This window comes from Staurois parvus, unplaced genomic scaffold (genome assembly GCF_062004578.1).
Source record: "Staurois parvus isolate SC_StPar_1 unplaced genomic scaffold, SC_StPar_1.0 ptg000087l, whole genome shotgun sequence".
In the NCBI taxonomy this organism is placed as follows: Eukaryota; Metazoa; Chordata; class Amphibia; order Anura; family Ranidae; genus Staurois; species Staurois parvus.
The window spans coordinates 10,977,364-11,004,949 of NW_028317883.1; the positions used below are offsets into that span (position 1 = coordinate 10,977,364).

At 42.0% G+C, this 27,586-nt stretch overlaps 1 protein-coding gene across 1 annotated transcript in view; it reads left to right on the forward strand.

The window, feature by feature from the left end:
* The window catches only part of HOATZ (HOATZ cilia and flagella associated protein), a 144,677-nt gene that overhangs the window by 110,574 nt on the left and 6,517 nt on the right, over positions 1–27,586 (forward strand). The window contains exons 4-5 of the mRNA XM_089670236.1: positions 8,768–8,827; positions 21,750–21,802. Of these exons, the coding sequence (XP_089526362.1) occupies positions 8,768–8,827; positions 21,750–21,802 (113 nt within the window). The remainder of the gene's footprint in view (positions 1–8,767; positions 8,828–21,749; positions 21,803–27,586) is intronic.

Genomic DNA, 27,586 nt, shown 5'->3' on the forward strand with positions numbered 1-27,586 from the left:
AACATTAAACACATTTGTCACCAGTATCAATGTAAACAGTTATAACCTTACGATTACGGTAAACTATCACCTACACACTGTTACTTTCCTTGATCTGCAAATTTTTCTTGACTCTTAACAATTGCTTGGCTACCAACCTCTACCTTAAAAGCAAGGCAGGGAAAACGTTACTGCATGTGGACAGCTCCAACCCCGAGCACTTTTACACAGCATTCCCTATGCACAGTACATACTCCTTAGACGTAATTGTACCCTATTTTCAGGTTTTAAGATTCAAGCTGCCCAGCCTAGACAACGTCTCCTTTAGAGAGCCTATAGTATGTTCTTGTTATGGAAGGCTTATAACAGGGCATCAAAATCAGAAAGGACTTCTCTTTTGTTTAAACCTAACACTGGTAATAGTGATCAAACAACAGTTAAATTCATCACTAGATTTTCATTGGAACATCAGGATTTATGTAATCTATTATATAGACATTGGCATATATTACTGAACAATGCAATGTCTTCAAATATATAAAACAATATCCTGAGATGGTGTTCTGAAAAGATAGTTCTGTTCGTGACACTTTAATTGCTAGTCACTATTTACCTAATGCCAAAAAAGATGGGGTATCTTCAAATGTGGATGTTGTAATTTCTGCCCTTGGGTTAACCAGGGCATTTAATTCTATCTTCCCAATGGGGAAACCGTTATTCCCCGCTTTTATGCAGATTGTAACACGCAAGAATTTGTTTAATTGTTGCTCTAGTGTTGCTCTATGTAAGGAAGACTATTTGGCAACTTAAGCAGAGATTAAATGACTGTTTTTATTATTCTTCTAAGGGTAAAATGATTATCCCGGTCAGCCGACACTTAGGTTTATACTATGGGTTCAATACCTCAGTAGTTTCCTTTTTATAGTGCTAGAAGTTTTCCCAAGGGACCCCAGAGGGGGGGGGGGGGGTAATTGGGACAAAAAGAATTTGCAAATGGAAGCCTCATAGATAGAAAGATTGAATGCTACAAATCCACCAGGACTAAATGAAGTACTGTCCTATAATCCTTTTTCTATAACAATGTAAAATGTTTATATTTTAATGTTTAAAAATATTTAATTGTTTAATGTAATAGATATTTATTTATTTATGGTATGGGTGTATTAGATGCTTTTTGAAGTATTGTTTAACTTGTTCTTTGTGTTTTTATATGTTGCTATTTGAGAGGAAGAACGGCAGACTTTCTATATTGTGGATGTGTGGCCGCGTAGACCACACCTTAGTGTCCACAGTTTATACTGCTTTGGTAGTGTGATACTGTGTGACATGGGTGTGGTAATGGGGGGGGGGGGGATGGGGGGAGGGTCCACTAGAGGGAGCCCAACCCTGGGTTGACACCTCTCTGATCACAAGTGCATGCCTTTCTGTCTGCTGGCAGAATCTCCACCACTCCATTGTTACTTGGTGGAGGCTGGTGGTGCACAATTTCGAACCGGAGGTTGGCTCATACACGGTTATCGCTGCCAAACCATATGATGTCACACCGGCCGTCTTGCTGGCGCGGGAATGCCAGTTGGGGCGCATTTAAAAGGAAGCAGCTGAGCTGGTAGACAGGGGATGAGAGAGTTAGAGACTATAAATGGATGGCATGGAACTTTCAGGCAGAGTAATCCAGTGACTGGCGAGCAATTCTTCCTTTGAGATGCAGGTGGGCTTGTTATAATCTAGATATGGTAGCCTTACACTGAGATTGTCTGCATGAGTTTAGGAGCATTGTGAATAGTCCACTCTTGACACTTTATAATTTGTTAATACTGTTTTGGCTGGAGATATCTGTGACCTGGATGAATATCTATAAACCCCATGTAGCCCATACTGGGTAAGATTTACCCTTATACACCATTGAGGTGAGTGAGTTTTTTAGCTGAATTACCCTTCAATATGTGGGCTTTTATTTGTAATAATGTCAAGATATTAGATGGTTGCTTTATAAACCCTTTTTAGTGTGGAAGTAAGCTACCAAGATGATTAGAGCTATATACAAGATCTTTTTTTCTACTGTGTTTTGACAGATTAAGTTACAGTCAGGTCCATAAATATTGGGACATTGACACAATTCTAACATTTTTGGCTCTATACACCACCACAATGGATTTGAAATGAAACTAACAAGATGTGCTTTAACTGCAGACTGTCAGCTTTAATTTGAGGGTATTTACATCCAAATCAGGTGAACGGTGTAGGAATTACAACAGTTTGCATATGTGCCTCCCACTTGTTAAGGGACCAAAAGTAATGGGCCAGAATAATAATCATAAATCAAACTTTCACTTTTTAATACTTGGTTGCAAATCCTTTGCAGTCAATTACAGCCTGAAGTCTGGAATACATAGACATCACCAGACGTTGGGTTTCATCCCTGGTGATGCTCTGCCAGGCCTCTACTGCAACTGTCTTCAGTTCCTGCTTGTTCTTGGGGCATTTTCCCTTCAGTTTTGTCTTCAGCAAGTGAAATGCATGCTCAATCGGATTCAGGTCAGGTAATTGACTTGGCCATTGCATAACATTCCACTTCTTTTCCTTAAAAAACTCTTTGGTTGCTTTTGCAGTATGCTTTGGGTCATTGTCCATCTGCACTCTGAAGCGGCGTCCAATGAGTTCTGAAGCATTTGGCTGAATATGAGCAGATAATATTGCCCAAAACACTTCAGAATTCATCCTGCTGCTTTTGTCAGCAGTCACATCATCAATAAATACAAGAGAACCAGTTCCATTGGCAGCCATACATGCCCACGCCATGACACTACCACCACCATGCTTCACTGATGAGGTGGTATGCTTAGGATCATGAGCAGTTCCTTTCCTTCTCCATACTCTTCTCTTCCCATCATTCTGGTACAAGTTGATCTCGGTCTCATCTGTCCATAGGATGTTGTTCCAGAACTGTGAAGGCTTTTTTAGATGTCGTTTGGCAAACTCTAATCTGGTCTTCCTGTTTTTGAGGCTCACCAATGGTTTACATCTTGTGGTGAACCCTCTGTATTCACTCTGGTGAAGTCTTCTCTTGATTGTTGACTTTGACACACATACACCTACCTCCTGGAGAGTGTTCTTGATCTGGCCAACTGTTGTGAAGGGTGTTTTCTTCACCAGGGAAAGAATTCTTCGGTCATCCACCACAGTTGTTTTCCGTGGTCTTCCGGGTCTTTTGGTGTTGCTGAGCTCACCGGTTCGTTCCTTCTTTTTAAGAATGTTCCAAACAGTTGTTTTGGCCACGCCTAATGTTTTTGCTTTCTCTCTGATGGGTTTGTTTTGTTTTTTCAGCCTCATGAAGGCTTGCTTCACTGATAGTGACAGCTCTGTGGATCTCATCTTGAGGGTTGACAGCAACAGATTCCAAATGCAAATAGCACACTTGAAATGAACTCTGGACCTTTTATCTGATCATTGTAATTGGGATAATGAGGGAAAAACACACACCTGGCCATGGAACAGCTGAGAAACCAATTGTCCCATTACTTTTGGTCCCTTAACAAGTGGGAGGCACATATGCAAACTGTTGTAATTCCTACACCGTTCACCTGATTTGGATGTAAATACCCTCAAATTAAAGCTGACAGTCTGCAGTTAAAGCACATCTTATTTGTTTCATTTCAAATCTATTATGGTGGTGTATAGAGCCACAAATGCTAGAATTGTGTCAATGTCCCAATATTTATGGACCTGACTGTATATCAGTTACATCAAATGTGGACTAAAGTAATGAGAGGCCCAGATTTCCCTGAATGGGTTCTAATTCTTGGATTGATACCCTAACATGTACAATAAGTCCCACATGTCTTTGGAGAGTCTAAGACACAGTGGTATGTTTATCCTCTGTGATACTTGGTTGTCTATTAGATGTGCCCCCGCATCTGCATGTGAAGTTTGCTGTTTGGCCGACTGTCTCCTTCTCTGCTAATTTTTTTTGGTTATGTGTACTGGTATTTTGTAAGTGACATTATATAATATGATTTTGTATTTATCAGTAATACTTATGGATGTTTGTACAACATACACTGATTTTTGTGTTGTACTTATGTAGATGTCATATTAAGCTACTGAAGAAGCGCATAGCCGCAAAACATGTTGAGCTGGACTTAGTCATCCCGGGCTGCAGCTATCCTTGACCATACTATAATACATTGAAGTCTGTTGGCGGTGTCCTAGTAATCCCAGTTTAGATCTGGAGGCTGTGTCACTCCCTGGGAGAGTAATACCGGGTGATATGCGATAATCTCTCTTATGTTACCCTGGTGAAGCTGGATGTTTCTGCTGGCATGACTTGGCTAGTGCACTTATTTATAAAGCAGTTAATTTGACATTCACCCAACATTCACTGCAGTGATTTTTTTCTGGTGCATCTGTTTTAAATTACAATTATTGTTTTACCACCTGTGAATATTTGATGAAAGTCACATTCACTGCCTGATAAATATACCCCTTAAAATGTATGTGAACCCATAATTTTTTTTATCTTATATTTTTGTTAGCTTTAGATTTTTTTTCCCTTCCTTTATTTATAAAAAAGGAACTATTACATTTTTAAAGTTTTTTTTTTCCATTCCATTCAGGGTGACAGTGCTTGCCCACTGCTTTACAATACAGAAGTGAAGTTGCCACCTCAGCACGCACTCTTATTCTATGTGGCTTCAAGCAGGCGTGCAGATGCAAGGCATGCCCTGATTATTCTAATAGGGAGTGTGCCTTTACTACAGTATATGTTGGTGTTATTCCCACCATCTCCCATCACTCAAGGTATTTCACAGAGGCCACTCGGTACTGTGGCTGCTAACAGAATTTAGAGGTATTTAAGCAAAACATAATATAGATGACTATCATGTTTTCTTATTTTTAATGTAAAAGACAGTAGTAATTACTTCTCTTCTGTACATTAACTGGGTAATCTTATTCAGGCTTGTCTTTAAGAACCTAGCTGTGTCCCAGTGATGTTCAGATGAACACATTCTGTCTCTTTATGTGTGCAGTTTTCTATTTCTTTTCAGCCATTTGTAACCCAGTGACCATAACTTCACAAACTGGCAAATTTGCTGTCATTCCAGTAAAAATTCTTTCTTGGTTTAATGTAGGAAAAGCATATTCTATGCCCGGGACTTGAGCCAGCCTTACAAATCTTTATAGTAGACACTTGAAGAGGCTGAGCTGTGCAACACAGGGCATTCTGCAAGTCAGCAGATAACTGCTTCCAATTAATTGCAGGAGTAGTGCTTTGCTTCCATTAGGAAACATTAAACATTTTTTACAAATCAGATCCGCTGAGAAGCATGATTCTACTGCTGGTAATTTTAACCATTTTAGGGTTCCATATTGTATGTGTGTATGTACTGTATATACAGTTGTGGCCAAAATTATTCAACCCCCAATGCTGTAAAGGGGTTTAGGGACTATAGTGTACATTTGGAATTGTATTCAGAATCAAATCCTACAAGGACGTTGTAACTACCCAAATGCAACTAAAATGACATCAATTGTTTATGTAATACAGTAGTAAATGGTTCTTATGTGGTTTCTTCATTGCCACAATTATTCAACCCCTTAAAGACTACCACTCTGAAGAACAGAGGTTCATACAGGTGCTTTCCATCAGGTATTGAAAACACCTGTGGATGTCACCGAGCAGCAATCAAGCATAATAAGCACCAATTAGGCAGCTTTAAAATGACTGTGATACTCAGCTCCTTCTAGACATTTACTGGTGTGGTTACAAACATGGTGAAGGCAAGAGAATGGTCCAGGAAGACAAGAGAAGAGGTGATTTCTCTTCACAGGAAGGGCAATGGCTATAAGAAGATTGCAAAGATGTTAAACATACCAAGAGACACCTTAGGAAGCATCATTCGCAAATTCAAGGCAAAGGGCACTGTTGAAACGCTACCTGGTCGTGGCAGAAAGAAGATGCTGACTTCGACTGCTGTGCGCTACCTGAAGCGTAGAGTGGAGAGAAGTCCCCGTGTGACTGCTGAGGAACTGAGAAAAGATTTGTCAGATGTGGGTACAGAAGTTTCAGCCCAGACAATAAGACGCACACTGCGTAATGAAGGCCTCCGTGCCAGAACTCCCAGGCGTACCCCCTTGCTGTCTCCAAAGAATAAGAAGAGTCGACTGCAGTATGCCAAAAGCCATGTGGACAAACCACAAAAGTTGTGGGATAGTGTTCTGTGGACTGATGAAACAAAATTAGAACTGTTTGGGCCCATGGATCAACGCTATGTTTGGAGGAGGAAGAACAAGGCCTATGATGAAAAGAACACCTTGCCTACTGTGAAGCATGGTGGAGGGTCAATCATGCTTTGGGGCTGTTTTGCTTCTGCAGGTACAGGGAAGCTTCAGCGTGTGCAAGGTACCATGAATTCTCTTCAGTACCAGGAGATATTGGATGGAAACGTGATGCAGTCCGTCACACACCTGAGGCTTGGGAGACGTTGGACCTTTCAACAGGACAATGATCCCAAGCATACCTCCAAGTCCACTAGAGCATGGTTGCAGAGGAAAGGCTGGAACATTTTGGAGTGGCCATCGCAGTCACCAGACTTAAATCCGATTGAGAACCTCTGGTGGGACTTAAAGAAAGCAGTTGCAGTGCGCAAGCCTAAGAATGTGACTGAACTGGAGGCCTTTGCCCATGAAGAATGGGCGAAGATACCCGTAGATCGCTGCAAGACACTTGTGTCAAGCTATGCTTCACGTTTAAAAGCTGTTATAACTGTAAAAGGATGCTGTACTAAGTACTAAGATTGAATGTCACTTGGGGGTTGAATAAAACTGATAATGCTGTGAGCACAGAAAAGACATTTGTGGTTATTTCATTATAACTGTTATGTTATATTTGTCTGACCTACAAGTGCCTCTTTAATGTAAATGTAAGCAAGATGACTGAATGATCAAAAGCAATGTCAAACTGGCCAAAACACTCAATTTCAGTGGGGGTTGAATAATTTTGGCCACAACTGTACGTGTGTGTGCTTCAGGAGTTTTAAAATGATGTCTCCTGGTAAAATATATATATATATATATTGAAGGAAATAAGTATTTGATCCCCTGTTGATTTTGAATGTTTGCCCACTCACAAAGAAATGGTAGGTGTACAATAGTAACACTAAGAGACCGGATAGCAACAAAACATTCCAAAGAAATGCATGTCTAACAAATTATGCACAGATTTGCATGTTCATGAGGGAAATAAGTATTTGATCCCCTATCATTCAGCATGATTTTTGGCTACCAGGTGTCTTTCATACAGGTAACAAGCTGAGATTAGAAGCAGTCTCTTAAAGGGGGTGCTGTTAATCTAATTTTGTTACCTGAATAAAAGACACCTGTCCACAGGAGTAATCAAACAATCAGTTTCCAAACTCTCTACCATGGCAAAGACCAAAGAGCTGTCCAAGGATAACAGGGACAAGATTGTAGACCTACACAAGGCTGGACTGGACTACCAAACTATCACCAAGCAGTTTGGTGAGAAGGTGACAACAGTTGGTGTAATCATTCGCAAATGGAAGAAACACAAAACAACTGTCAGTCTCCCTAGGTCTGGTTCACCATGCAAGATCTCACCTCATGGAGTGTCAATGATCATGAGAACAGTGACAAATCATCCAAGAACTACACACGAAGATCTTGTCAATGATCTCTAGGCAGCTGGGACCACAGTCACCAAGAAAACAATTGGTAACACACTACACTGACAAGGATTGAAATCCTGCAGTGCCCGCAAGGTCCCTCTACTCAAGAAAGCACATGTCCACGCCCGTCTGTAGTTTGCCACTGAACATCTGAACAATGATGCAGAGGAGGACTGGTTGAAAGTGTTGTGGTCAGATGAGACCAAAATCGAGCTCTTTGGCATCAACTCAACTCATGTGTTTGGAGGAGGAGGAATGCTACCTATGACCCCAAGAACACCATCCCAACTGTCAAACATGGTGGTAGAAACATTCTGCTTTGGGGGTGTTTTTCTGCTAAGGGGACAGGACAACTGCACCGCATCAAAGGTACGATGGACAGGGCAATGTACCTTCAAATCTTGGGTGACAATCTTCTTCCCTCAGCCAGGGCATTGAAAATGGGTCGTGGATGGGTGTTCAAGCATGACAATGACTCAAAACACATGGCCAAGGCAACAAAGGAGTGGCTCAAGAAGAAGCACATTAAGGTCCTGGAGTGGCCTAGCCAGTCTCCAGACCTTAATCCAATTGCAAATCTGTGGATGGAGCTGAAAGTTCGAGTTGCCAAACGTCAGCCACCAAACCTTAATGACTTGGAGAGGATCTGCCAAGAGGAGTGGGCCAAAATCCCGCCTGAGATGTGTGCAAACCTGGTGGCCAACTACAGGAAACGTCTGACCTCTGTGATTGCCAACAAGGGATTTGCCACCAAGTACTAAGTCATGTTTTCTTAAAGTACAGTACAGGCCCCTCCCCTTTGTTTTTATGGTGTCCTTTTTGCTTGCTGCAAAACCGAGTTGTGCTGGAAGTGGGGCGTGTTATATAGAGAGATGTCTCCCCAGTTTTCTTTTTTTTTTTTTCAATCATCTCAGGGTAGTTGCGTAAAACCAATGGTTATGACTAAGATCCAGTGTCCTATACTATATATAAAGAAAAGGATATTATAAGTCAAAAATCTTTTTTTTTTTAGATATTTTATTTACAATTTGTAATGGGTTCCTGTAGCCTATTAGTGATCAACGTGAACACATATGTTAACATTTGCTTTTATGTTCCCAAAGGCAAAAAGGAGGGAAGAAATCATGGCATTGCTGAAAAGACAAAGAGAAGATCGCATTAAGGTAAGGAAAGAGTTACAGAAATTCAGAGGTAATGTCTAGTAGCCTAACACACACCACCAGCCAAATGCTTTCATATTGTTTTGGATAGAGCAGGGAAGGGTTAGCTTCTGTCAAGTTTCTACTGCCATCAGTATGCCAGCTTGGGAGATAAAAAATGTTGCCAACTGGAGGTCACTTACCCTGAATCTATCTCCTGGCCAGTGTGATGGTGCTGTGCAATTGACAAGTGTGGGACTGGACATCCCTGCTATTGTGTGCTTTGGTTTAATCCACTGGCCTAATCACTACCATGCCCATGCAGCTCTGAATGGTAGTGCAGCGAAATGGTCATGCCTTACTGTTTCTCTATCACAGTGTAAGTTTATTGTCCTGGAGCTAGTTGGAAGCAAAGCAGCCTTAAAGTGACACTAAAGGTTAACATTTTTTTGTTTTAAAAATAAACATGTTATACTTGCCTGCTCTGTGGAATAGTTTTGCACAGAGCAGCCCCCATCCTTCTCTTCTCAGGTCCCCCACTGGCGTTCCTGGCTTCTTCCGCCTGCTGAATGCACCCAGAGGAAGTTGAGAGGAGAGAAGGCCGCTTCACAGGTCTGAGGATTTGAAATTACTGCGACTTTCTCTCCTCTCCTTGCAGGGATGATAGTATGTGCTAGATGGCTTATGATTGGTCAGCACCTTAGCAGAGCTGACCAGTCAAAAACCATCTAGCCTGTACTGTCTTCCCTGCACTGAGAGGAGAGAAAGTTTTGCACAGAGCAGCCCCCATCCTTCTCTTCTCAGGTCCCCCACTGGCGTTCCTGGCTTCTTCCCCCTGCTGAATGCACCCAGAGGAAGTTAAGAGGAGAGAAGGCCGCTTCACAGGTCTGAGGATTTGAAATTACTGCGACTTTCTCTCCTCTCCTTGCAGGGATGATAGTATGTGCTAGATGGCTTATGATTGGTCAGCACCTTAGCAGAGCTGACCAGTCAAAAACCATCTAGCCTGTACTGTCTTCCCTGCACTGAGAGGAGAGAAAGCTGCAGGGATTTCAAATCCCCAGCTTTTCCTTCTGTGACAGTGTGGGATCGATCCAGAGTGGTTGCCTGCATCTCTCCTGTGTGAACTCAGACTATGACAAGCCTGGGTTCACATAGGAGAAGTGGGGAAACTGCATGCAATATGGATAGGAATGAGATGCCTGTTCAAATTGCATGCTATTCATTGTGGTGTAGTTTGCATCCATACATTTTTTATTGACACAAATTTCATAGCAAAGAATTGGTTTCAGGTATCAAGAGTATTTTCATGAGTTCAAGTACTCGTGAAAATATTCTGTATTGGTGTATCCCTAGTTTTTACCTTCATGCATAGAATGCATGAAGGTAAAAAACCTTCAGCCTTTAGAACCACTTTAAATTCTTTATAAGGAAGACATTTTGTTTTCAGTCGTTGTTAAAAAGTAAGTGCAATATATGTAACTGTTGATCCTGCCAGAAATCTTGTTAGCTGACAACTTCCTGTGCTGTCTACCAGACGTGCATTCATATCAGTTTCAGGTATGTTATGTGAAGGAAGAAAGGGCAAGTTTCTGTCATATCTTGTTGCTGTTGTCCTAATACAGTACTGAGAGCAAGCGCTGTCACCCTAGGACAGGAAGTGTGTTACTGGCAGTCTTGCAGGTGAATGTAAAGAGAGAAAAACACGTTTGAAAAATGAAAACTAATGCAGCCACCAAATCTAGGTACTAAAAAGCTACAATATATTACTTTGGGTTTTTTTTTTGGGGGGGGGGGTAGGTATGCTTTAATCAAGAAGACTTGAAGTAGCTTATGTAAAATCTGAAAGTCTATATGCAATACAGCCCGCTCCTCTTCTTTTCGGACCCCTGCTCAAAAAGCACTGCCCCTAGGTAAAGCCGCTCTCCCTGGGGGCACGTCTGCATGCTTGTTCCTGAGCTGCTGCTCTATGCGTCCATAAGACACATAGAGCTGTGTCTCTGCCCTCTCCCCCACTCTTTCCTCATTGGCTCACTGGCTGTGATTGACAGCAGCAGTAGCCAATGGGCTCCCGTTGCTGTCTCAGCCAACGAGGAGGAAGAGTCCCCAGACAGCAGAGGCTGTCAAAAACATTGCTGGATCGGTGGGGGCTCAGGTAAGGATTGGGGGGGAGCTGGGGAAGGGCCATTGCACACAGAAGGTTTTTTACCAATGCATGAAGGTAAAAAACCTTGAGCTTTTAGAACACTTTAATGTAAATTAATGTAATGAAACATATATTGAAGCTATATTGTGCAGTCTGAAAACTTTTCTTCACTTTCATTGAACAAAATAATAAATGAAAGAAGCTTTTCAAATGTCTAGAGTTCTACTTTAACTTTATTATGAACTTTAAAGCACAATGGTATCTAATGACAATTTCATAAGTGTCCACTTTTTTACTGAAAATAAACAAGTAACTATACCATGAATATAAATGTCTGACCGAAACATGTCCAGTTAATGTAATTTGATTGCTTACTGAGCTATCATTAATTATAATGCAGTGCCTGGAGGATGTTTAACAGGCTGATGGCTGGAGGCTCTTCATATATTGTTACTGCAGTATAGCAATGTGAAATGTTGTACATCAAACTGCCACTGCTGTTTCAGCTCCTGCCAATGATTTATGAACCCATTGCACTGCCATTCTCAGTCTGCCATCCTAATCCTTATTGATTCTTTTTTAAATTGGGTATTAATAATACATTGTTGGTTATCCCATTGCAGAACTGCTGCAGCTGTAATTACTGCATGAGCTTTTGCTTGCTGGATCAGTTTGCTGTTGATCGATGTAAGCTGTTTGTAAACACAGCACAGACGTTAATACTCTTTTCACAAAAAGGGCATCGCATTTTATGTTTAAAGTGATTGTTTGCTAAAAGAAAAAAAAATGAAAAAAGTCACTTTTAAAAAATTATTACTAATACCAATACGACCACCAGTAAATGAAATCTTTGCTCTCTTTCAGAGCTAGGGTGTGTTGGATGCCTGCATCTTCTCACTGCACACTGCAGTTCCACCCCACCAGCTGCTCTATCACTAGCATTTAGGCCCCAATCACACCTGTGTGATGCATCATAGTTTTTTCAGATTTTTTTGCACACCCACATGGGGCAGCTTTTCACTTAAATGGGCTGCTCTACGCACAACAAATGCGTCAAAGTAGCTCCTGCAGTTTTTTTTGCAGTAAGCCTGCAAAATAACGTGTGGCTGCTACCCGCATTTGGGGTGCCATTAAAAATTAAAGTACACCTGCCAAAATTTTTGGCAAGTCATACATGAGGGAAAAATGCATAAGCAATTAATAAAATAGTACAAGTAAAAAACACATAGGGATTGATTTACTAAGGGCAAACATCCTGTGCACTTTGCAAGTTTAGTGAATGTGATGGAACTTCACTAAAGGAGTGTAAAGAATACCCAATCAGATGCAAGGAAAAAAAAACACAGCATTTCTGTATGCACTTGATTAGATGAATAAATCCACAGAGGTTCACCACATACACTAACCTCTGAGGAGAATGAATGCAACTGCATTTGCAAAGTGCACAGTCTATTTGCTTTTAGTAAATCAGCCCCATAATGCAGATCTATAACTTGCACCGCCATTTTTGTATAAACAGGAAATATTTAATTTCTGTGTATATAAGGGTAAATTTACATGCATACTTCTAGTTTTAAATGTAAAAAAAATCGCAAGGTTTTGTTCCCCTTCCCCAAGGGCCCTTTTAACTTCATTGGCTTGGCCCTTTATAATTACTGTCATCTACATTGGAGCTTCATCTTCTAGACACACAGGCTTACAGTAAGCACTCTAAATACAATAGATCCGAAGGAATATCAAATTCAAGACAAATAAATGCATTTCAGCCTGCACAGTCCGCTTGTTTTCCTGTCTACTTTAAAACATCAAACTGCTCTCATAATGGAGTTGTCTTTAATAGTTTGAATCATTTTATGTCTGTCTAAAAGCATTTTGGTAGTATCTTGGAGCTCGCCAGTGAATAAATGGTTTGTCACGTCTCCACTCCACCACGTTGTCACAGAAGAGCAGATGCGCTCGTCAAAGCTTTTCCTAATATATAGTTAGACTGTGAAGTGTTTATATCTTCAAAGACAACCCTTTCAGCTTCAGCTTTATCCATTTCACACAGCATGGCATGCTACTGGCAAGCATTCAGATTCAAATATACAAGTTCATTTTCCTCTGTACATACACTATATTGCCAAAAGTATTGGGACACCTGCCTCTACACACACATGAACTTTAATGGCATCCCAGTCTTAGTCCGTAGGGTTCAATATTGAGCTGGCCCACCCTTTGCAGCTATAACAGCTTCAACTCTTCTGGGAAGGCTGTCCACAAGGTTTAGCAGTGTGTCTATGGGAATGTTTGACCATTCTTCCAGAAGCATATTTGTGAGATCAAGCACTGATGTCGGACAAGAAGGCCTGGCTTGCAGTCTCCGTTCTAATTCATCCCAAACGTGTTCTGTCGGGGATTTGGTCAGGACTCTGTGCAGGCCAGTCAAGTTCCTCCACCCCAAACTCGCTCATCTATGTCTTTATGGACCTTGCTTTATGCACTGGTGCGTAGTCATGTTGGAACAGGAAGAGAGCCATCCCCAAACTATTCCCACAAAGTTGGGAGCATGAAATTGTCCAAAATGTCTTGGCATGCTGACGCCTTAAGAGTTCCCTTCACTGGAACTAAGGGGCCAAGCCCAACCCCTTAAAAACAACTCCATACAATAATCCCCCCTCCACCAAACTTTACACTTGGCACAGTGCAGTCAGGCAAGTACCACTCTCCTGGCAACCACCAAACCCAGACAAGTCCATCAGATGGCTAGACAGGGAAGCGTGATTCGTCACTCCAGTTACGTCTTCACTGCTCTAGAGTCCAGTGGCGGCATGCTTTACACTACTGCATGTGACGCTTTGCATTGCACTTGGTGGTGTAAGGCTTGGATGCAGCTGCTTGGCCATGGAAACCCATTCCATGAAGCTCTCTACGCACTGTTGTTGTGCTAATCTGAAGGCCACACGAAGTTTGGAGGTCTTTAGCTAATGACTCTGCTGACTGTTAGCAACTTCTGCTCCCTGTGCGTTTCAGCATGCGCTGACCCCGCTCTGTCATTTTATGTGGCCTACCACTTTGTGGCTGAGTTGCTGTTGTTCCCATTTTCTTCCACTTTGTTATAATACCACTAACAGTTGACCGTGGAATATCTAGTAGCAAGGACATTTTACGGTTGGACTTATTGCACAGGTGGCAACCTGTCACGATACCACACTTGAATTCACTGACTCCTGAGAGCAACCAATTCTTGCACAAATTCTTGTAAAAACAGTCAGCATGCCTAGGTACTTGATTTTATACACTTGTGGCCATGGAGGTGATTGGAATACCTGAATCCAATGATTTGGAGGGGTGTCCCAATACTTTTGGCAATATAGTTTTATTTTTGTAAGTTGTGTTTGAAGCAGTTTTCACAATAGTTTATCAAATGTATTTATCTAATTGTATTTGGTTGCCCACCATTGACCATGGAGGTGGAATTTTTTATAGTTTTTTTTAAGTCTACTAAGCTACAGATAAATGATCTATTACCCACAATGCTTGAGAAGGACTTCAGCATATTGGTGCTCATGCAGAGATGAATTATTGTCCAAGACAAGCTGATTTAGACCCACTCTACAGAAAATTATTTTTTTTTAGTCAGATTTAAATCTCAACTCCAGTGTTAATTTTGCATTTTAGTCTCCCCCAACACCTGCTGTATAAAACACAAACCCAAGATTTGACAAAACGTGGAAGCTGACTGGTTTGTATGCAAAACTACACCAGATTTTGCACTCTCCAGTTTTAGTAAATCTTCCCCAAAGTGTGGGAAGGTGAAAAGCACCAACAGGCATAAATAGGCATCTATGCACATAACTAGGTGAGGTGGGTTCCCAAAAAAATAGAAAACAAACAAAATACAAGAAGGTTACAGCACATTGAGCATAAATGATTGTACATCAGAGAATACAGTAGCATCAGGCATTCTTGCCCTTTTTAATTACTAACCTGCACAATGCAGCGAAAATAGAGGTCTGTGTGTTCAGATCCTAAATAGCTTCCATAAATGCAACACATGAGATACTAAAGAGGTTTAACCACCACTTTTTAACCCATACATATAGCAATCTCTTGCTTATTAAAATAGGGATTCTTAGTTTACAGATATTGAAATACAAGCTCAAACTGGCCAGCTACATCAAAGTGAACCATCTCTGGCCGGTTCCTGCTTGCACATTATCAAGCTTTTATTTATTAAAATGGCATACTCCTAATAGTATGGGAATATAGTGCCAGTGTGCCAAACCAACAGCTGAAGATGGGATGGACTATACAGTGCCTTGAAAAAGTATTCATACCCCTTGTCATGTTACAACCAAAAACATAAATGTATTTTATTGAGATTTTATGTGATAGACCAGGGGAATCCAAACTTTCTAAACAAAGGGCCAGTTTACTGTCCTCCAGACTTTAGGGGAGCTGAACTGTGGCCATTGGGAATAGAAAACGTCCCAATGTCAGTGGGAATAGACAGTGGCTCTGAGGAAGAGGCAAGTCCTCGAAACGCGTCAGCCTTTTGGATGTCTAAACTCCCTATTGTGGACTGTTACTCAGCGCGGTGTTGATCCAGCTGTTCTTCTATGATGTGCCTTGACTATATTGTCGTTTGTGAGTACAACACCTACTTTATTTTTTATTAAACATTTTTTATGGTAATGCACTAGGCCTGTGCGCCCTCTTTTTGTTCTTTCCCCATTCAGTATATTTGGATTCCCCCGGTCCATTTGAGGGCAGCAAGGTGTGCATGTTCCAGGACATTCTTAATGTGGTTGTAGCATCGAGTCCATCCCCAAGCGCAGGAGCATTTGTGTTTGCTGGAATAGACAGTGCCCCCTGTCAGGAATCTAGGAATGACCAGAAAGGTGTGGACTGACACAGGGAAACGCAGGTTTCAGGTATAGTATAATAATACAGTTTATTATTAGCCACCCAGATATATATATATATATATATATATATAAATGCACAGTGAGCAAACCAACCTTCCACTAATCTTAGTAGGTGCAGGAACACAGGCGTAGTCAGGGCTGGAGAGGTGGAATGGTCAGGCCGGCCGTAGGGTTCTGTAACGACTGCCTGGTGGTACCTCTAGCGGTCCTCAGGGCAGGATTCCCCAGGGCGCGGAGTCTAAGTCCCAGTCTGCTTATTCACCAGGGCCCCTGATGGTGGGGATGGACTTGGAGCAGACAGGAACCAGGTCGCAGCCCCTGAGTACACCTGCTAGTGGTAGAGGGATCCGCCAGAGGTATGTGCAGGTAGAAAGCCTGATGTGAAGAGGCAGAAGGTGTGAGCAGGGACGGCTGGATCCGTGCAGGATGGATGGATGGCAAAGTAGTTAGCGTGGTCAGACGGGCCAGGTCAGCAACATGCGGGCAGCAAAGTACCAAAGGAGCAGGCAGAGAATGGTCAGGGTCACAAGCTGGGTTCAGTAACTCACGGGCAGCACGGTACAGGGGATCAGGCAGAAGGATGGTCAGGCAAGCCAGGGGTTCAACAGGAGCCGGTCAGCAGAGGTCAGGATCAAGCCGGGTCAGCAACGAAGCAGGAACACAGGATACCAGGTACAGGGGCTCATGGGAAAACATACACCAAAGCCCAGATCACAGGCCTGGTCATGCCTTAAATACACCTTCTGCAATCAGCCCCAGGTTTGGCTGATTGCAGGAGTGAGCTTCTGGCTGCTGAGAGCACCCGCTGGTCAGCTCTGGTACTGCAGCCCACACGGCAGGTGAGTCCCACCACCAGTGCTGAGTCCATTCCTGACAGCCCCATTTTTGGTGACAGTGGGAAGGATAGTGCCCCATTTTTGGTGTCAGTGGGAAGAATTGCGACCCACTGTTTGCGTCAGTGGGAGGAATTGTGCCCCCGGCGTTGCTGTTATTGAGAGGAATTGTGGCTCATAGTTGGTATCATTGGGAGGAATTGTGCCCCATCGTTGTTCTCATTGGGAGTAATTGTGCCCCATCATTGCTGTCATTGAAAGGAATTGTGCCCCTTAGTTTGGTGTCAGTGGGGGGAATTATGCCTCATTGTTGGTATCAGTGGATGAAATAGTGCCCCAAGGGTCAGATAAAAGCAAGCAAAGGGCCGCATTCCAGCCCCCAGGCCGCAGTTTGGAGACTACTCTGATAGACCAATACAAAGTGGCACATATATGTGAAGGAAAATGATAAATGGTTTTCAAAATATTTTACAAATATCTGAAAAGTGTGGTGTGCATTTGTATTCAGCCCCCCTGAGTCAATACTTTATAGAAGTATCTTGCACTGCAACTGCAGCTGCAAGTCTCTTTGGGTATGTCTCTACCAGTTTTGCACATCTAGAGAGTGAAATGTTTGCCCATTCTTTGCAAATTAGCTCAAGCTCTGTCAGATTGGATGGATAGTGTCTATGAACAGAAATTTTCAAGTCTTGCCACAGATTCTCAATTTTATTTAGGTCTGAACTTTGACTGGGCCATTCTAACACATGAATATGCTTTGATCTAAACCATTACATCATAGCTCTGGCTGTATCTTTAGGGTCGTTGTCCTGCTGGAAGGTGAACCTCAGGCCCAGGCTTTTGCTGACTATTAACAGGTTTTCTTCTAAGATTTCCCTGTATTTTGCTTCATCCATCTTCCCATCAACTCTGACCAGCTTCCCTATCACCTCTGAAGAAACGCATCCCCACAACATGATGTTGCCACCACCATGTTTCACTGTGGGGATGGTGTGTTCAGGGTAATGTGTAGTGCTAGTTTTGCTTTTAGGCCAAAAAGTTAAATTTTGGTCTCATCTGACAAGAGCACCTTCTTCCACATGTTTGCTGTGTCCCCCACATGGCTTCTCGCAAACTGGACTTCTTATGGATTTCTTACAACAATGACTTCTTCATGCCACTCTTCCATAAAGGCCAGATTTGTGGAGTGCACGACTAATAGTTGTCCTGTGGACAGATACTCCCACCTGAGCTGTGGTTCTCTGCAGCTCCTCCAGAGTTACCATTGGCCCCTTGGCTTCTTCTCTGATTAATGCTCTCCTTGCCCAGCCTGTCAGCTTAGGTGGACGGCCATGTCTTGGTAGGTTTGCAGTCCTGCCATACTCTTTCCACTTTCAAATGAGGAATTGAGCAGTGCTCCATGAGATGTTCAAAGCTTGGGATATTTTCTTATAACCTAACCCTGCTTTAAACCTCTCCACAATTTTATCCTTGACCTGTCTGATGTGTTCCTTGGCCTTCATGATGCTGTTTCTTCACTAATGTTTGTTAACAAACCTCTGAGGACTTCACAGAGATTATACTGAGATTAAATTACACACAAGTGGACCTAATTTACTAATTAGGTGACTTTTGAAGGCAATTGGTTTGACTAGATTTTTAGTTAGAGGTATCACAGTAAAGGGGGCTGAATACAAATTCACGCCACACTTTTCAGATAGTGGTTTTTTTTTGTTTTGTTTTTTTTACTTTCGATAACCATTTATCATTTTCCTTCCACTTCACAATTATGTGCCACATTTTTGGTTGTAACATGACAAGATTTGGACAGTTTCAAAGGTTATGAATACTTATTCAAGGCAGTAAAACAACAAAGTGAGTGAGCACTAAATCCAAATAATAAAATTCCCTTATTATCTCACGTCTGGACTACTGCAACTCCCTTCTCACCTGCCTACCCCAACACAGGCTATCCCCGCTTCAGTCTATCCTGCACTCAGCGGCCAGACTCATCCACCTTACCAACCGCTCTGCTTCTCCCACCCCCCTCTGTCATTCCCTCCACTGGCTTTCGATTGCCCAACACATTAAATTCAAACTACTAACATTGACATACAAAGCTATTCATATTGCTGCCCCAAACTACCTCACCGACCTGATAACCAAATACCACCCAACCCGTACTCTTCGCTCCTCACAAGACCTACTTTCTAGCTCCCTGGTCTCCACCTCCCATGCCCGACTGCAGGACTTCTCCAGGACTTCCCCCATCCTCTGGAACTTACTACCCCAATCCATCAGATTGTTACCTACCCTCCTCACCTTTAGGCGCACCCTGAAAACCCATCTCTTCAGGGAAGCCTACCCCACTCTCACCTAACAGCCGATCTCCTCCACTCCTCCTACCACTCCATCCTTCACAGCCACTCCCTCCTGTACCACTATCCCCTCCCTCCTAGATTGTAAGCTCGAAAGAGCAGGGCCCTCGAACCCCTCGTGTATTGTTCTGTTACTCTATTGTCTCATGTACTGTCCCCCACTATAATGTACAGCGCTGAGCAAACCTTTTGGCGCTATATAAATACTGTATAATAATAATAATAATAATCTTCCTTGCAATGAACAGACTTTAAATAAATAATTTGCGCTAGTAAATGTGTATAAAAAGAAATCATCAAATCATAAGTCCAGAAAAAAATATATATATGCCAATACCACAAAAAAATATAAAAACTTTTAAGTGCAAAAAACTTTTGTGCAAAAAAAGTGTCTAAATATGAAAAATTTCACCAAAAAACCTTGATAATATAATGGCAGATCATCCATAAATATATCTTCAGAAACGGAAACTCTGCAACACACCGATCCTCATCGATCGAAATAACAGGATGAAAAACTTTGTAGTTAATCGAAAATCCACTTCTCCAATAGATAAAGGACCACCTTCAAACGTATCCATGGGGGGAAATGCCAAGCACTCGAGAGAAACAGAAAGACTTCATGGTGCAATATTATAAAAACCAATTCCTTTATTAGGTACTCATTGCACTTACTCAAGAGGTGTCCCAGCCGACACCAGCATCAACAGCATAACAGCAATCACATAAACGAGCCTGGCTACTCAGCACATGCGCAGTAGCTGGCAGCCAAAAACGTAATGACGTCACATCAATCAAGCTCCGCCCTACGCGTTTCGTCATCGACGTCCTCACGGAGCTTGATTGATGTGACGTCATTACGTTTTTGGCTGCCAGCTACTGCGCATGTGCTGAGTAGCCAGGCTTGTTTATGTGATTGCTGTTATGCTGTTGATGCTGGTGTCGGCTGGGACACCTCTTGAGTAAGTGCAATGAGTACCTAATAAAGGAATTGGTTTTTATAATATTGCACCATGAAGTCTTTCTGTTTCTCTCGAGTGCTTGGCATTTCCCCCCATGGATACGTTTGAAGGTGGTCCTTTATCTATTGGAGAAGTGGATTTTCGATTAACTACAAAGTTTTTCATCCTGTTATTTTGATCGATGAGGATCGGTGTGTTGCAGTTTTTCCGTTTCTGAAGATATATTTATGGATGATCTGCCATTATATTATCAAGGTTTTTTGGTGAAATTCTTCATATTTAGACACTTTTTTTGCACAAAAGTTTTTTGCACTTAAAGTTTTTATATTTTTTTGTGGTATTGGCATATATATATTTTTTTCTGGACTTATGATTTGATGATTTCTTTTTATACACATTTACTAGCGCAAATTATTTATTTATTGGTACACTTTATATATGGTGATTTTTTGCAGCTGGTACACTATTAGTAAGTTATATAATTTTGACCATAGGCGCTATTATTAATTTTTCTTAATGAACAGACTTTGTTGTACTAAAACTCAAAAAAAAGGTTTGTTAAAAAGTTGTGCTAAAACTGAGCCCAGACCTGCCTGTGATAGACAGCTGGTAAACTCACATCATACTGCCACCAGTATGTGACAAATGGCAGTGTCTTCTGTTAAACGTTCAGAGATTAAACATTTCTGGGGGAAACGTTTAAACCTGAAATGCAAATTAACTATTGGCAATAAAATGTGAAATAGGCTTCTCTTTTGCACAATTCCAAAGAGTTGAGAACACAGAAATAAAAAAAAAATAATTCCTCCATTTACACAATATTGTTAATATATGCAGTACAAAGTCCAAGGCTCTAATTCACAAATTTCCTAAACATAGATTATTGCACATTTCCATTTTTTTAGAGTGGGGCAGAGGTTGTAGACATGTATCTGGCATCTACTGCTGCAGACAATTCTCCTTATATTCTAATAGAGAATCCACTAAAGAGTAGAGGACACAGTGTTTCTGTGTTGTTCATCCTTTAGTACTTTCTTGATAGAAACAGAGACTTCCCTTTTGAAGATGACACAAGTAGGTTGTTATGCTCTGGCTGCAAGAAAATCTTTCTACTAAGTTCCTGGATAACTGTAAAAACCCCATGGGAAATAAAATTCAGTTCAAGATTAACTATGACGGATGACGCTGGCCTTCACAATTCAAACATGGTATCTCCTGAGTTATGAGTGGCCTATGCCTCCTTCCCATATCACCAATAAAGTTTAAGATAAACACCAATAACTGAAACTATTATATGGCAGCACCAGATCATACAGTCAGGGCCAGTTCACACCAGAACGTGGTGCGGGAAACTGGCGCTCCATGAGTATTAACTGCAGCTGCGTTAAAAAAATGCACTGCGTTTGAGATCTGCAACATCAGCTGCACCTGTCCCCTCTCCAGCCCAGCGCTCCTGTGAGCGCTGGAGGGGCAGAGTGGAGAGCGGCGACTGACAGTCACTTTTCTCTGCTCCAGGAAAATCGAAATATGAGCAACCAGCAGTCATGTGATCGCTCATTTTTCAGACTTACAGCCGGCAGGGGACAGCTGCAGCATCAGACTGATGCTACAGCATGGAGGTGAGTATAGATGTTTGGTGTTTTTACACACTTCTCCTTGAATCTGATTAGTTAACTGTTTTGCAGTGAAATTTTGAGTATACCAATTGCTCTAATGCACACATTGCTCTGTATTTTAGAAAGAACTTCTATCTCTTGGCCATAGACCAGTAATTGTAGCAGAAGAGCCAAGGTAAGTTGTTGTCTATACCACACAATACTACACTTGACACACTTTTGGGCTTTAAAAAATAAGATCAAAGAAAGATGTGCAGTCATCTATATCGTCCATTCAGAAATCTTTATCAGTTTAGAGTTTAAAGAACATCCAAAATAGATATCTGGTTGGTTGCTAATATTTCCAGCAAGTCAAGTCACTTTGTCTTACTTAAATCAGCTGTCTGTACATGCTATACTTGGAAGAGGCTTCTGAAGACCTTGGGGCTATCTACAGCTTTCCAATGTGCAGTTATAAAGTGCAAGCACCCCACATTCCCATGTATCATAGCACCCCACATTCCCATGTATCATAGCACCCCACATTCCTATGTATCATTTTGGCCCCGACACTCAGCTCTACAAAGAGCAGTTACTTTTAGCACCTATCCAGTGAGAAGAAATTAGGTATGAATTAGAAGGGCTTAAACTGGACCTGAAATCAAAAAGCAAAGATTTACTATGTTATAGGGTACATTTAAAAAAATGTAATGTACCTAAGCAGTACACCACTTTTTTTCTGTAATATCTCCTAAAAATAGCAGTAGACTCCCTTGTCCCAGGCACTGCGTTGCCTACAGCATCATAGCTGCATATTCAAAGTGTGAGATTTCAGGGCTGTCACACTTTAATGACAATTGTGTGGTCATGCAACACTTCACCCAAATTAAATTTTTAGCATTTTTGAGACAGATAAAACTTTCTTTTGGTGGTATTTATTCATTATATTCATTATATAAATGAAAAAAGACCAACAATTTTGAAAAAAAGAGTGTTTTTCTTATAAAATTTTGCAAATAAATAATCGTTCTTCATAAATCTTGGCCAAAATGTATTCAGCTATCTTTTTGGTAAAAAAAAAAAAAAAACCTAAATTAGTTTATTAACAAATAATTATAATTTTTTTTTTAATTTGTTTAAGTTTGTTTTTTTTTAATATTATTTATGTTTTGTTTTTTTTTTTGTTTTTTTACATACTGTCACCCTAGCAATACAGTGTCACCATAGTGACACTGTACTATCTGTGGGGGGTGATGAAGATTTTATTTTTTTACACTGATTGCTTTTACACCCATAAAGGCTGTAAAAGCAATAATTTCTCATTCTCTCTGGGTGCATTCCTACAGCCATTGAGAAACACTATGAGAGCTGTAATTGGTCACAGCTTATCACATGGTTACTAAGCTGTTGTGAATGGCCTTGTACCATGTGACCTTTGTGATCATTCACAGAATTCACAATTTGTAAACAATGATGTCAGGAAGTGCCAAGCATGCTTGTTATATTCACTGTGGAACCTAAGAGGGTAATCCTCTGCATTGTGTGAAAAGGATATTAGATCCTGTCTTCTCTGATCCTCCCCTTCTTCTACTGTCCCCAATCTATCTGCTGTTAGTAAAGAGCTCTAGAACTCACTCTGCACATGCTCAGTTTAGTGTGTATTGGTAGAGAGTTTTTTTTCTTCGGGAGGGTGCATGTGATCAGCACAGTGCCAATCAGTGCTATCCAGACAGAGAGTCAGGGGTTATGCAGCCTCACAAGACAGTCAGAGCAGAATGAGAACTCCTCCTACAAGATTAACCAGTGCTTGGCCGGACACTGATAGAAGCCACAAGAATGCCATATACTGCTTATGAAAAAAGGTATTCAGCAGGTTATATTTACTAAAATATTTGCATTTCCATGTTGTGTGTACTGTGGGAGACCAGATATAGTGAATGCAGGGTCCTGGGTTTAGTAACACTTTAAGATCTAAACATAAGCTTACGTTTTTAGGGGGTTAAATGCTGAGGCTAGGCTCATTCACAGGGGGACAAGGACCTGTTCAGTGTAATGAAAGTGTAAGCCTTAAGCCCGGTAGTGACAGGTGATGCATTAAGCCGCCTGTACAAATCTGTGACAGGCTGTGGCCATATAGTGGTAACTGCACATCCAAATGTTTACATGTGTAAAGGAATGGATGAACTGCCCTGTATGCAAACTGTCTGTGTCCAGGGGTTCACATCCTCCCATGTATGCATGTAAATACTCGAATGTGTGGTTACCAGCGTACAGCCGCAGCCTGTCAATAATTTGTACAAGCGGCTGCACACAGCACCTGCACCAGACCTCGTCTGATGAAAAGCCTGTTGCCTAGAAACGCGTCACCGCCCCTTCCTTCGTCTTGACGTCACTTCTGGTCGTCAGCCATCTTGGATGCATTTCAAGCTGGCTGTACTACATGACCCTACCCACGCTGATGGGAGAGGCTAGCAGCACCCGTCCAGAGCACGGTTCCTTCCCTGCACCGCAATTCCCAGGACAATCGTCTGCCTTCCTCGCTCCTCCACTGAGACTCACTCCTGAGCACCAGCCACTGAGGGAGCTTCTGGCTCCTGGTACCTCAGCCATCCGCTCCAGATGTCCACACTAGATGACGTCCTATATCTACAACCTGATGCCTGATTTTTACCCACATCTTGTGAGTTTTTAAATATCTTGTGTGGAATAAACAGTTGCCGTTTTTACTGCACTTAGTCTGGTGCACCTCTCTCTCTCCTCTATTCTCTCCACACAGAGTTCCGGTTTACTCTAGAGAGTGCGGCCTCACGTCGGTGTTTATATTGCAACTATATATATATATATATTTTATTTTTTTTTTTATTCCTCACCATATCCCCCCTTCCTGCCCATTACTACCTGAACTATAAGACTCCTCCAGCTTTTGAACTACTCAAGCTGCAATACCCTTCCTATACTACCATATACTATATATATTTCTCGCCCCATCCTCCCCCTTTTTTCTCCCCCTGGTGAATGGAGAAGCCCCCATGCTCTCCTATAACTGAAACATTTTTACACACCTCTAAAAACTCTTTACAGTCCACTTACCAACTACTACCTCTCCTGCACCAATACGTACTTCTGTTTTGACAGAGCACCTGCCACAACCAGGCAGATCCCAGCTGCATAAACAGATGCTTTCTTCATGCTGTACAGACCTTTTCGTCAGTGTGAATGAGCACTAAGACTTAAATTTTGCTGCTGAGTTTAGGTTAAGTGTTATGGATTTAGTTTTAGGGTAAATTTAAAGAGAACTATTCCTTTGGCCATGTAGAGCAAAGGAAAAGGGTCATTGTCTGTGATAATCCAGATCTATGGACTCCACCCTAGTCACATGTGACAATGTTGAGCCAATGAGGAAGCAAATACAGTACCTCATGGGAGTACGTAAGTCACATGTTCACTCATACTTTGAAGTGTTGCGTATTTCTCCACAGTCCCAGTGGCCAAATGGAGCTGCATGGGAGAAAGTGTGTGTGGCATGGGACCTTTGTTGTGTGGAGACAGGTTCGCTTTATGTTAGTACTTGTTTTCAGTGCTGAAACTAGGCCAAATTTCTATTACCAGATTCTGGAGGCTCACAATCTTTGATGCCCTAAGCAACTCCACATCTACAAGGATATTAGGCAGCATTTTAATGATGATGGGAAACAACAATGCTTAGCTAATAACTATACAGAGAAAAGCCACTTCACTCAATTATTAACACATGCCTACTGTGCCTAATGATGCATCCAATCCTGGCTGAAAACCAACATATTGCACCTTTGGTACTGCAGCTTTTGGATGGTGTTGTAGTCATGGTTGCATTACCCATGTTTAGAAGCTCTTCTAATGGGGGTTTATGTTCTCCAACAAAAGTGATGTGAACCAGTGACCAACCTTAACCCTGACATGTGGGTTAGCAGGAAATCACACAATGTTTGACGAAGGTAAAAAAATCTTTTAAACTACATTCTATATACATCTTTCAGGCCTCCTCAGATCCTGGTGGTTGAGGGACACATTTCCAGTGGTCTGGAAAGCCTGCCAAGCCCCCCTTTTAATACAAATAGAATCAGAATCGGCTCCCTCTATAGTATTTCCACTCTGGCATATTTACTTCGCTTAATACGCATTTTAAAAAAAACAGGCTATATGGTTAGATTATTCATACATTTTTCTTATCGCTCTTCTCATTTGGCTAATTTCATCATTTTTTAACTAACCGCTCACTAAGCAAGTTTGTTTTAATACATTTTGGTGCAGTTATTTAATTAGCATTATGAAGTGTCTGAGGTTTCCATCTTTTGCTGCAGTCTCCTGCTGCAGTTCGGACTGTGGTTATCAGAGCACTACAAGACATCTATATTGATTTCCTAGCACTTTAATCAGCGCTGAGACAAGGGTTTACTAACAGAGCCGCTGTTGCAGGTGTTTTGGATAATGTTAACATCATATAATAACAGCAGTAACCGACTTTCAGGCATGATTCATTATCTACATCTTTATACAAAGATCAAAGGTTTGGTCATACTGTGTGAATATTATTAAAGTGAAACTCCAGAAAAAGCATCAGAAAATTAGGGACAAAAATCACGTAATACAGATATATGTGCCATGTGATCAATGTAACATATATCGATTCCTGTGGGCCAAATTACTCAGTGACAGATGGGTGGAAGGGAACAGGTGCACAAGGGACCAATAGCACCCTCCAAAGTGTGGAATTTAAAATACAAAGGCAAAACTCTTTTTTTAGTTTTGGGTAGAGTGGAGATGGATTAGAACACCTATTAGGTATTTATTGCTGTCTGTGTCTACTAGGGAGATTCACCCTGCCTGTTTGTCCTGTTTACCATTATCATTGCATAGTTGCCAACAGTCCCGAAATGCCCAAGGCACTCAAGAATTCTTAGCAGCTGTCACAAAATGTTCTTGTCCCGGGCAGAGTCCCGGAAATCCCCATTTGTCACTGACAGCTGTGGGGCTGATTGCACATATAGCAAACTTCATGAAGCGGCACACACTATTGGGACACGGATTGAATCCCTCCCCCAGCAGCAGCTGAGCGACTCAGGCAGCTCCAGTATTCAGGACTCACCAATGCAAAGTGTCAGGTGAAACTTGCCTCTCAGTGATTGGTTGATACTTGGAGAGGAGGCGTGGCCAGCCTCAGAGGGGTGAAGATGAGCTGCAACACTTGTGAGGCTGGAGTGGACCTGAGCAGAGGTATGTTCAATGCTGCAATTTGGGCTCTATGCATCTCCATCTCTGAGGGAAGATCGTGATCTCTCTCTCTCTCTCATCGAGCAGCAGCAGTCATATCCATCCTGCATGCTTATTATTTTTTATTATTATACAGTATTTATAAAGCGCCAATAGTTCGCTCAGCGCTGTACATTACAAAGGGAGACAGAACATGTGACAGAACAATACCAATACAATGCAAAACATGAGGGGATCGAGGGCCCTGCTCTTTCGAGCTTACAATCTAGGAGGGAGGGGGTGGTGGCACAGGAGGAGATAGCTGTGGGGGATGGAGTGGTTGGAAGAGTGGAGGAGGTCGGCAAGTTAGCAGGGGGTGGGGTAGGCTTCCCTGAAGAGATGGGTTTTCAGGGTGCGCCTAAAGGAGAGGAGAGTAGGTGATAATCTGATGGGTTGGGGCAGGGAGTTCCAGAGGATGGGTGACACCCTGGAGAAGTCCTGGAGGCGGGCATGGGAGGAGGAGACCAGGGAACTAGAGAGAAGGAGGTCTTGTGAGGAGCGGAGTGTGCGTGTTGGGCGGTACTTGGATATTAGGTCAGAGATGTAGTACGGGGCAGTATGGTGGACAGCTTTGTACGTCAGCGTTAGGATTTTGAATTTGATCCGTTGCGCAATCGGAAGCCAGTGGAGGGATTGGCAGAGGGGGGTGGCGGAGACAGAGCGGTTGGAAAGGTGAATGAGTCTGGCAGCC